Genomic DNA, 12,041 nt, shown 5'->3' on the forward strand with positions numbered 1-12,041 from the left:
ATATTACAGATTGCCTAGAAGTATTTTAAAGAGGCTGCAGAATTCCATAAAATGATATTCTGGACAGATGAGACCAAGATTAACCTGGATCAGAGTGATGTCAAGAACAAAGTGTGGAGGCTTAAGGAACTGTCCAAGATCTAAAGCCTACCACTTTTGCCAAGGTTGGCAACTTGCAGTGTAGTTTTTAGATTACTGTATGAATATTTGTACATACACACATACAGAGTAATCAAAAATTTTAAGTCAGATGATATAAATATGAATTAAAAGAATACTTGAAATACTCAGTAGGTCAGGTTGTATCACTGGTGGCAGAAGTAAAGTTAATGTTTTACTTTGACCTTTTCAGAAAAGTGTAGAAACGTGTTTAAAATTGCTGCAGTTTGATAGTTTAAGACAGTGAACTCCTTCTACTGTTGTCATGGGGCTTCAGTGTCTTTCCAATGCATTAACTTGAGGTTCTCTCATCCCAAATGTCCCTCCATTTTGAGTAGTCATGAGTCAGGAATTCTCAAGAGACATCAGGGATGTTTCATTTTATCATGGCTGTTTGGTGGTACATGGTACTGTGAGTATGTCCTCACTGAGCCTGCTGTACTTGTAGCCCCTCCCTATAAGATCCCCTAATAAAGACTCCGAGCTCTAATCTCCTCCCACATACCTGCCTTGGACGTGAGCCAGCAGCATGTAGAGGCATGTCCGGGTCTTCTGATCAATAAAGCCGTTAACTCTTGCTTTGTGTCTGCGAGTGGTCATTGATCGTGCCACAGTTTATTGATCAGAAATTTTAAAGTGCCATGGACAAGGCAATCTGACAGGAAAGTTGGAGGTCGATCCAAAGCAAGCAGAAGCATCTGTAAAGTTTGATATGTGGCTACATTGTTTGAAGGCCTACCTGAGGTGCCATGAAATCATAGCCGATGGTGATCGGTACGACCTGGCAGCCAACCAACATAGCAGCAACGATCCGAACCATGAGCTGACGTTGGCTTCCATCATGCTGGACCAGAGTAGACAACACCATCTTGAACGATCAATGAAGGATATTGAGGTAAACGGTCACACCTCTGGCTGCCTGTTCGAGACGGGAAACACCGAGAGATTCATACACCGTCGAACATTATTCCCTGACTGTCCCCAGCCAAGTGCAAGGTGGCACTAGCCTCCAAATCCTTCTCTGTGGAAATCCGCGAGAGATGCAATGAGACCCTAACTGTGAGGGGCACAATATATAAAACTTCAGACTGCTGGTGATGCCCCACCTCTGTGCACCTGTCATATTGGGGCTGGATTTCCAGTGCCAGTTTAAGGGTGTGCTGATGCAGTTTGACGGGCCCCACCCTCCCCTCACTGTCAGGCCCCTCCCATCCCCCCGAAGAGGCCCAATTGCCTGAACACAGGGCCGGGCTCCCAACCTGTGCACTGGCCACCCTCCAGATTCCACCACCTCCACTATTCCAAGGCCTCACCATGGACTGTAAATCTGTGGCCACTAAGAGAAGGCAATACAGCCCCGAAGACAGGGAATTCATTAAGATGGAGGTGGAGCGGCTGCTGGGGGAGGGCATAATAGAACCCAGTAACAGTCCCTGGACAGCGCAGGTAGTGGTGGTGAAGAGTAGAGAGAAGTACTGGATGGTGATAGACTACAGTCAGGTCATCAACCATTTCACCTTACCAGACGCCTACCCTTTGCCCTGCATAGCTGATATAGTGAACAAAATCGCCATATAGGGACTTCTCTACCATAGACCTCAAATTGGCTTATCATGAAATCCCAATTCGCCCAAAAGACCAGCAGTACACTGCATTTGAGGCCAATGTCAACTCTACCATTTCCTATGGGTCCCATTCAGCCTCACGAATGGGGTGTCGGTGTTCCAAAGGGAAATGGACCACATGGTGGATGGCAATGAACTAAAGGAAAGGCTCTGCCATTTTGTGAGGGCCTTTAACCTCCCCTACTCAGTGGAGGAAGTCAGGGAGCTGACTTTCAATTGCCCGGTCTGTGCGGAATGCAAGCCGCAATTATTGTGGATGAGTACTCACGTTTCCCATTTGCCATCCCCTGCCCCGACATGACCACATCCATAATCATTAAAGCACTCTGCACAGTATTCACTCTGTTCGGATACCCAGGTCTGTACATAGCAACAGGGATCTGCTTTCGTGAGTGAGGAGTTGCGGCAATACTTCCTTTCCAGGGGCATAGCTACAATCAGAACCACCAGCTACACCCCCATGGAATTGACAGGTGGAAAGGGAGAATGGTATGATCTGGAAAGCACTCCTTTTGGCCCTCAAATTGAAAGGGATGCCTGTATCCCAGTGGCAAGAGGTCCTTCCAGAAGCGCTGCGTGCCACCAGGTCCCTATTTTGCACAGCAACTATCACAATGCCCCATGAAAAATTGTTCTCCTTCCCTTGGAGGTTAATGTTGGGATCCACACTGCTGGTCTGGCTGACGACTCCGGGGCCTGTGCTTCTCTGGAAGCATGTTAGAATGCACAAGGCGGACCCATTAGACGAGGAAGTGCACCTCCTGTATGTGAACCCCCAGAATGCGCTGGTAAGGTACCCAGATGGACGAAACAATACAGTGTCCATCTGGGACCTGGTGCGAGCAGGGGTCCTGGCATGGGAGATGCACCTGATGTCCCTGGGCAGCGACCAGTTGACCCCAGGGATTACCCTGACAGACGAAGTAGTGATCCCACCTCCAACACAGCCACTGAATGTTCCCCCCTCCCCTACTGTTACAAACAAATACCCCACCCCCTTCACACCCGATAGACACAGACACTGTTCACCCCTCAAACACACAGCCGAGTGAACAAACCACCAGCGATGAATAAAACTACCGGAGCAGCTGAACCTTTGAACTGTATGGACTACAAGATTTGTGCTGATGGACGTTGTCCCGCATCACCCCGCCAGACCATTCAAAGAAAAGGAGGGGTGAATGTGGTGGAACATGTTACTGTGGGCATGTCCTCACTGGGCTGAGCAGGCTGGCCCGCCTGCTGTACCTGTAGCCCCTCCCCATAAGATCCCCTAATAACGGCTGAGAGTCCGAGTCTCCTCCCTCATACCTGCCTTGGACGTGAGCCAGCAGCATGTAGAGACATGTCTTGGTCTTCTGATCAATAAAGCCTTTGACTCCTGCTTCATGTCTACAAGTGGTCGTTGATCGTGCCACAAGTTCTGCACATATTCTTAAATCCTTTCTTCTACTTGTCTGGTAGCCTCTTCCCATTTCAGGGATGTGGACTTCCCAACAGTTTAATATGGTTCTAATGCTGAATATTCTTGGTAAAAACAACTGACTTTGATTTACTATTCTTCCAGTATTTTGTGGATATAACATTGGTATCTTTACAATTTCTTGAGGTGTTGGCAGAAGGAAATCCAGGCCTCACAGGACTGGTAAGTAGGTATCACTGGTGCTCGGTGGAGCATGATTTTTGTCCCAAGCCTGGGGTCTTCACTTTAAATGAAAAATATCAAGACCATGAGATTCGTACAAAACTTCAATAAAAACCCAACTGAATAGTGCAAGAAAATGTTGCGGATGAAGAAAATTACTTGTGATATGAGAATATCATTTGATCTAAAAGAAGTCAATGAAACTAGCTGAGTGGTCTATCAAAAGAGTATAATTATTTGATCAAAGCTCTAGGGGAGAAAGGTCTATTTTAAGCTCTGCTGCTAAAATGCTTCCGTAAAATACTTTTCAGTAATTTTGGATAGGCAAATTCCTCTCTTTCTTTACAATTTCTGCATGGAGGATGAATAAGATGAAAAGAAAAATACACTAACTGAGAAAAAGATCAATTTATCTGTCCTTAATGAGAACATATCACTCATCAGGATCACTTGCTCAAGGTGGAAATAGTTAACAAAGGAAACTTGGATGGACTGTATATACAGAAGGTGCCCAACCTGTAAACACTTGGCTTACAAGCATCTGTACTTATGAACATGCTCCAATATAAACTGTTCTATATACCAGAAAATGATATATTCTGCTTAAAATTATTGAGTGGTTAACACTTAATAATAAGTCTAACTTGGTACTGTCTCTTGTCTGCGTACTTTAGTCAAATGTTTTGTCGTTTTTATTCTTTTTTTTCATAAATAACAATGGACAGTTGCTATTATTGTTTTATCTAACTGCATTTAATATATACCTTAGTGATTTTGTTTCTAATTTTTTAATCCAATGAGCAAATCCCAAACCTTGATATACATTAAAATCTAATAATGTGATCTAAAATAGAAATTCATAAAATATATTGTATGGTACCATTTACCAGTTTCTCAGCGTATTCTCGCCTTACTTCAGTTGTTAAGGGTCTCAGAATCATTTCAATATTAGGTTTTACTGTAAAATTACATAATATAAATCATTTGTTTTATTCAATAAGACCATTACAATTGATAGTGGCGGAGAAAGATTGCGATTCTATGAACATTATGCGAACTGTTATATAAAAACAAATATTCTCCTTTTTTTTGATTTCAGTGAGGAACAGGTAGATGCGGATCTAGTCCAAAAGGGGGATATTATAAAGATGGTCCCTGGTGGCAAGTTTCCTGTTGATGGAAAAGTAGTGGAAGGATCTTCTATGGCAGATGAATCTCTCATTACAGGTACATTTTGATTTTTAGAATGCACTGGACTTGCTATGTTTTTATCTGTGTCTTTCTTTTAAAGATGCCAAATAGTTGTCTGTCATAAAACGAATACTAAAAAGTGCAAACATTTACAAAGGATTTCATGTATTAAATTTCATGATTTAGGTATTACCTAGTCCTCATTGTCTTTGAAGAATTACTATTGAGTTGTCTTCTTGAACAGCTGCAGTTTCTCTGGTGAATGGTCTATGTTATTGGGTAGAGATTTTCTGGATTTAGGCCATGCATTAAAGAAGGAATGAATACATATTTACAAGGATAATGTAAGATTTGGAGATGGTTGACCTGCACATAGAGCCCATGTAAATTTTGGTGGCTTTGAGAATTGGGTGGTACTGGTGGAGTAACCTGGGCAAGTAACTGCAGTGCATTCACACTTTGGCACTCTCTTAGCACAGAGTCCAGATACCCATGGTGAGGCAGGGGGCAGGCTAGCAAGCATACAAGCACCTCATCTTTCTGGGCTTTGACACCAGGATTCTGTTCCTCCTCGTGTTCTCTTTAAGTGGGTGCCACAAGTATTGGTTCCTTGTAATGATAGCCAGAAAGAATCAGGACTAAAGCTCCTGAAGCACCACCCCATGATGCATTTATTTCTGTTAATGGAAGGGCTGGAGGAATGGTGTCATTATCGAGTGGAAACATATGTTTCTTTCTAGTGTTTGATCTGTGACACTTGTGGTGCGCTGAGGCAGCAGGAAGCAAGCACAAAACTCAAAAGACTGTACAACAGGCTATATTCCAGTAAGAGTCTGAACACCAGTTGAAGCTTTGGTGGCTCCCAGTGTGACTGGCTCAGGAGGTGCCAGCTCAGGTTTATATTGATTGACAGCTGGCCAGGTGGGGTCAGCTCCCTAGATGGTCTTCCTGCAGGTACAGAGATTGCTCCCTGCAGTCGGCTGGTGGTCGTATCACCACAACACTGTACTTGTAAACTGTAACGTGGAAACCATGAACTGTAACTCCAATTCCCTGATTGTGCTTAGGGAGATTATTACCAAAGTTAAGGGTGCTATTAAAAAGAGAAAAAAAAAACAGAGGGTCCATTACAAAAGCTGCAGTTGGAATGTGCGTAACAAAAGATGTTTTTGATTCCCCAATTATGAAGTTTCCATGGCAACAGGAGTGCTGCTGTGCAAATAATTCTGACTTAAAGTCCACAGACTATACAACAGTAATTAGCTTAAACTTGTACACTCCAGTCTCAGTATCTTGCTGGATCCACGTGTCTGACTGTCCCCAAAGGGGCCAGCTCGAGTTTTTATACGGGCCGGTGATTGACAGCCAACAGTTCAGCCAGCTTCCCAGTTTGCCTACCTGCAAGTACAATGGTGACCCCCTGCAGTAGTCTGGTAGGAGTGCAGCCAGTGTAGTGGTTGTATCAGCAGATTACCTCCTTCTTAAAATGAATCCTGGTGGGAGGGGCTGCAGTGTTCTCGGTATCGAGTAGTATCTACAAGTTCAGGCAGTCTAGCGGTCATCTGTGCCTCTGGGACTGTTGCTTGACAGGCTCCTGGTCAATGGTTGGTAGCGCCAGGGCTGCCTGAGGGTTGGCTGGGTTCGGGATGGCCAGGGCGGCTGGCAGTGTGGGTGGGATGGTGTCTGGCAGAGTGTGGGTATAGGTGTGGGGCGGGTCAGTGGGAAGTGGGGCACTCTGGAGAGGCGGAGAGAGGGTGTCAATTCCCTGTGGATCTTGGATGGGCCAGGAGTGCTTGGGGTGAGAGGACTGGGCCCCTGCTGGTGCCAGGTCCCTGGTCAAGATGGTGTCCTCACATCCATTAGCATAGGCATAATTTGGGTTTGAATGAAGGAGGTGCACCTGCTCAACCAGGGGGTCAGATTTGTGGGTCCTCATGTGTTTGCGGAGGAGTACTGGTCCCAGAGACGTCAACCATATTGGCAGGGAGATGCTAGTCACTGATTTCCTAGGAAAGGAGAAAAGGCGTTTGTGAAGGGTCTGATTGGTAGCCGTGCACAAGAGCAACAATATGGCATGGAGTGCTTCAGGGAGGGCCTCTTGCCAATAGTTGCAGCCTTTTGACTGCAGGGCCAGGAGGACTACCTTCCAGATTACTCCATTTTCATGTTCCACCTGCCTGTTCCCCCATGGGGTTGTAGCTAGTCGTGTGACTAGCCACGATGCCTAGAATCGCAAAGTACAGGTACAGCTCCTCGCTCATGAAGCTAGACCCCTGGTCACTGTGGGTGAATGCTGAGTATCCGAACATGGTGAAGGTCTGTGCCAGTGCCTTGATAAAGGACGCAATGGAGGTGTCAGGGCAAGGGTTAGCAAAGGGAAAACGGGAGTATTTGTCTATGACCAAGGGGAAATAGACATTCTTATTCACGAAAGGCTGTGATCCCTTGAAGTCGGCACTAAGTCGCTCGAAGGACTGAGTGGCCTTCACTACATGGGTCTGTGGAGGGCGGAAGAAGCCACGGTTTGCACTCTGCACAGTCCCTGCAGGACTCAGTCATGATCCGGACTTCTTGGATGGTGAAGGGGAGGTTCTGGGACTTATTGAAGTGGTATAGGCGTGTGACGCCTGGGTGGCAGAGGGTGTTGTCCAGCCCCTGAAGGTGTTTGGACTGTGCACTGGCACAGGTTCGGGACAGGGCATTGAGGGAGTCATTAAGCTTCCCTAGCCTATACTGGTTGTCGTAGCTGAAAGGGACCACCTTGACTCTCCAGCGCAAGATCTTATCATTTTTGATCTTGTCTCTGTGGATGGTGCTGAACATGAATGCCATTGCGCACTGGTCTGTGGGAAAGGTGAACCTTCTGTCTTTCCAGATAGTGGCACTAGTGGTAGACTGCTTCCACGATCGCCTGGGCCTCCTTTTTGATGGCAGAGTGTCCAAGCTCTGAATAATGGAAGTCCTGGAGAAAAAGGCTACGGGTGGCAGTGGGGGCAATGTCAGAGGCATCACATTCCACCTGGAATGGGGTGTCTCATCCATGTCATTGGCGATGTCCTGTCTGATGCAGGTGAAGACCACTTGCTCCTCTGTGGGGAGGGGAAAGAGGTGGCTTGGGCCAGTGGTAGGAGAAACGGGGAACCCACTGGGTGTAGTAAGAGAAGAGCCTTGGGCACCCGTGGAGGGCCTTGAGCATGTCGGGGAGGGGTAGTTCCATTAGGGGGCACATGTGGTCAGGGTCGGGACCAATGATACCATGTTCCATGATGCACCCCAGGATGGTGAGACGGGTGCTACTGAACATGTAATTCTCCCTGTTGTAGGTGAGGTTCAATGTCTCTGCCATCCTGAGAAACCTCTTCAGGTTGGCATCATGTTCCTGCTGGTTGTGGCCGCAGATGGCAACATTGTCCAGGTATTGGAAAGTAGATCTTAGGTTGTGCCGGTCTACCATGCAGTACATCTCCCACTGAAGCACAGAGACTCTATTTGTGACCCCAAACGGGACCTAGCAGAACTGGTAGAGACATCCGTCTGCCTCAAAGTTGGTATATCCTGGGCATGGATGGGGAGCTGATGGTAGGCCAACTTCAAGTAAATCGTGGAGAAAACCCTATGCTGACCATGTCAGCAATGTGGGGCAGTGGGTAGGCATCCAGCTGGATGTACTAGGTTACTATAGTCGATGACCATCCTCAGTTTGCTGACTCCTTTTACAACAAGGAACTGGGCTCTCCAGGGGCTCGTTCTGGGGTCTATAACTCCTTCTGCCAGAAGCCATTTTCACTTTGGCCTTGATAAAAGTCCTGTCAGCCACACAGTAGCACCTTCTCTTGGCCGCTGTAGGTTTACATTCTGGCGTCAGATAGTTGAAGAGGGATGGAGGAGACACCCGTAGGGTGGAGAGCCCACAGGTGGACTGGGGGCAGTCGCTGCACTTTGTGCTGTGCATGGTGAATGGGGAGAGTGGGCCACTGAAGACAAGGGTGAGGCTGTGGAGTTGACATTGGAAGTAAAGACCCAGGATAACCGGGGCACAGAGCTTTGACTGACCAGGAGCCTGAACCATTGGCATGTTCAGCCCCCCACTGTCAAGTTCACTAAGCAACACCCTAGTGCTGTGATGGAGTGGTCCTGGGCTGCGAAGGCGATAGCAAAGTGCGCTAGGTATACTTTAAGTTTCAGTGTATGGACCACATTCGGGTGCACAAACCGCGATCAAACAGGCATTTTATTACCTTACCGTTGACAGCGATGTCCATCATCGAGTGCTCATGTCCATGGGAATGTCCTCCATTAGTGTGGTGGATGTTAGGACCACTTGGAGTCCAAGTCGCTGCTCCCCAATGGTTGTGGCGAGTAGCGGCCAGTGGGTGCCTTTAGGAGTGGGGGGTGCGGCAAGTGTGCAATTTTGCACATGCGTGTGTTGACCACTTTGTCTGGTCAACAAGTTGGGGTGGTTGGGGGTCGGCTGGCTCAGGAGACACACATATTGTCAGTGTGGTCGGGCAACTTGGCCGGAAGTTAATGCATCGATGCAGGTGGAAGTTGGATGATGAAAGATGGCGGCGCATGTGGTGAGCACATGGTGACGGTATGTTTGGACGGCTGGACTGGAAATGATGTCATTGTTGCAGGCAGAAGTGGCAAGTGGAGTAATGACACTGCCTGGCACTTGCACGTGGGGGCATCCAGACAGCTAGAAGGGGCTCCCAGTTGTCAGGGAGGTCTGCAGTGCTCCTGGTGGGTTTGAAGAGGCACACATTAGCAAAGTGGCCTTGACGCATCGGGAGCAACGTGAGCTCATTGCAGGGCAGTTCTTTCAGGAGCGCCTGTCCGACCCACACTGGGACCCACAGTACTTACAGCAGGAGACTGCGTTGGCGGCTGCGATAGTCTCCTCCTTGTGGGGCCCCTCAGCGACTGCTGTCATCAGCATCGGCCAGACCGGAGGTTGGGGGAAGCGAGCATCGAAGACCTCTACATGGTGAGCTGCAGCTTCTAGGGAGCAGACCATCTTCATGATCCTGGTAAGGGAATCTTAGGAAAAATGACCAGGTTGACTAAATAATAAAAGATAAAGAATAAAAAGAAAGAAGGGGGCGTGGCAAGATGGCATAGTGAGAAGACGTGCAATGACACCTCTCCCTAACTGAACTAATTAATGCTCGAATTACCAAGCTTGGAAAAAAGTTTTTAGAAGTTGTTTAACTTTAGAAAAAAAGTGGAAGTGAATAAAAAAGGTCAACCAGCGAGGAAGCTATTTTTAAAATGAGCAGAAAGTGCAGAAGAGGCTACCTTCCAGAAGGAGCCTCTGGTATCGACTGGTGCTGTACCCAAACCTCAGCGGATTTTGTCGGGCAAGGTGAATGTGACGCCGGTGCCCTCCTTGTGTTCGGTTCTGCAAGATGGCACTGGCATCTTGAGTCTCGTTTTGGACCCGGATGAAGGCGAGCACAAGCAAGCGTGCTGCCAAGGTGTCTGCGACTCACGGAGCGGTGTTCGGAAGTGAACGCAAACAGCTGTGCGTGGCTGGGGGCTCGACTGTGTAGTGGTTGCAACGGACACGCTTGAAGATCTGTGCATGCGCAATATTCTCGACCGGGCTCCGGGCGCTGGGGGTGCTCGGCCATCATTGTGCTTATGAAGTTGACTCGATGTGGACAGAGGTCCAGACCCGCAGCCAGGAGGCTCAGATGGGAGAAGCTGCAAGTGAAGAGGAAGAAGAAGAAAGTCCTGCATTTTTAGAAGACGAAGAAAAAACAATTCTAATGGCTGCAGCCAGTATTATGCCCCAAGCAACTCGCATTTCTCAGAGTTTAAAATCTATTTCTTCTACAGTTGAACGGAAGACAGTAGTGGGAATTGAAGCTGTGCATCTGATATTGGAAAATATTGCAAAACAGATGGAGAATATGACTGTTCAAATGAATGCTGGTTTTGTCTGAATTTATGATCAATTTGATGCTCTGAAAGTGAAAATGAGTGGTATTTGTAAAGATGTTGCTACAGTGAAAATGGTTGTTAACAAATGTTTGTAAGCAGTGGACATTGTTCAAGATAAATTTAAGAAAATTGAAGAGGCTTTTGTGATTGTGAAAGTCAAGTGGACCAATACAAGGAAAGAATGGATTATATTGAAGATTTGTTTACGGGTTGGGATATTCAGAAGAGAGATCTGTTGAAGAAAATTGACTCATTGGAAAATCAGGGTCGATCTAATAATATTAAGATAGTGGGTCTTCCTGAAGATATAGAAGGGATGGAGCCAGTAAAACTTTTTCAGCAATGGATTCCTGAGACATTGGGGTAGAAGCTTTTCCAGATGGATTAGAATTAGATAGAGCACACCGAGCATTAAGGAAAACGCCTTTTCCAGGTCAACCTCTGAGGGCGGTTCTTAACCGATGTTTGCGATACCAAGATAGTGAGATGATTCTACATTTAGCAGTTCAAAAAGCAAGACAAAATCAGGGCCTTTTAATGGTTCAGGGAGATAGGGGTTTTTTTTAATGCTGATTTGAGTCAAGACATAATTAGAAGGCGTAAATAATTTAATTCAGCTAAGTTTGTATTATGGAGAAAGGGATATAAGTTTGTTTTTCAGTAACCCACAATACTAAAAGTGTTTTATGGTAATCAGACTTACTTTTTTGAGAGTGATTTTGAGGCATTAACTTTTGCTAATTCTTTGCCAGATAATAAAGTAAGTTAAGAGTTGTTGAAACCACCAGTGAAGCTGTCTGGGAAGAAGAATGGGAATGGGAAGAAGGTGAAATAGAAGATGATGATCATAGCTGTGGGTTAAATGTGAAGATTTTATTTGTAATTAATTAAAAATGTTTGGTTGGGGGGAGGTGGATGACTATGTTGCTTCTTAAGTCGTCTGCCACTTTCGGCAAGCGCACCCAGTTAATTGAGGGGAATACTAGACCTGCTGTAGTTTTTTTTAAGGTTTTTTTTCAGTTGATTCTTGTTTTTTTTCGTGTTATAATTTTATAGTTAGGTTAGTTGTTTTTTTTTAAAAAGAAAGAATTAAAAACAAAAGCATGTCATCTGTGTCATATCCTACTTCCTTAATTCCACTTATTTCCCTGCTGGGACAGATTGTTACAATACCCATAATTTCAAAGGGGCGGGGGGCTAGTCAAATCTGTGTGCCCTTGTATTTCAAATAGGGTTGCCATACTCTAAAGAATGTATTATATTTCCTCCTTAGATTCTCTGTGATTTTCTCCAAGGGAATGCAATTCTGTATTTCCATATTTCATCGTGTGGTATCTAATTAAGAGTTGAACTTCCATGTATCTGCTATACACTTCCTGGTAACCAACAGGATGACCTTTACAATCTGAATTTGGTATTTATACAGTCTAAAACTCATGTCCCCAATATCCCCCCAGAAGGTACAATTCTGGATC

The 12,041-nt window shown here is 46.0% G+C and overlaps 1 protein-coding gene across 2 annotated transcripts in view; it reads left to right on the forward strand.

The window, feature by feature from the left end:
• Positions 1–12,041, forward strand: part of LOC138739519 (copper-transporting ATPase 2-like) — a 106,032-nt gene that overhangs the window by 39,079 nt on the left and 54,912 nt on the right. For both annotated transcript variants that reach the window (XM_069891757.1, XM_069891758.1), the window contains exon 10: positions 4,529–4,656. In XM_069891757.1, coding sequence (XP_069747858.1) covers positions 4,529–4,656 — 128 coding nt within the window. The remainder of the gene's footprint in view (positions 1–4,528; positions 4,657–12,041) is intronic.

This window comes from Narcine bancroftii, chromosome 7, assembly GCF_036971445.1.
Source record: "Narcine bancroftii isolate sNarBan1 chromosome 7, sNarBan1.hap1, whole genome shotgun sequence".
Classification (NCBI taxonomy): domain Eukaryota; kingdom Metazoa; phylum Chordata; class Chondrichthyes; order Torpediniformes; family Narcinidae; genus Narcine; species Narcine bancroftii.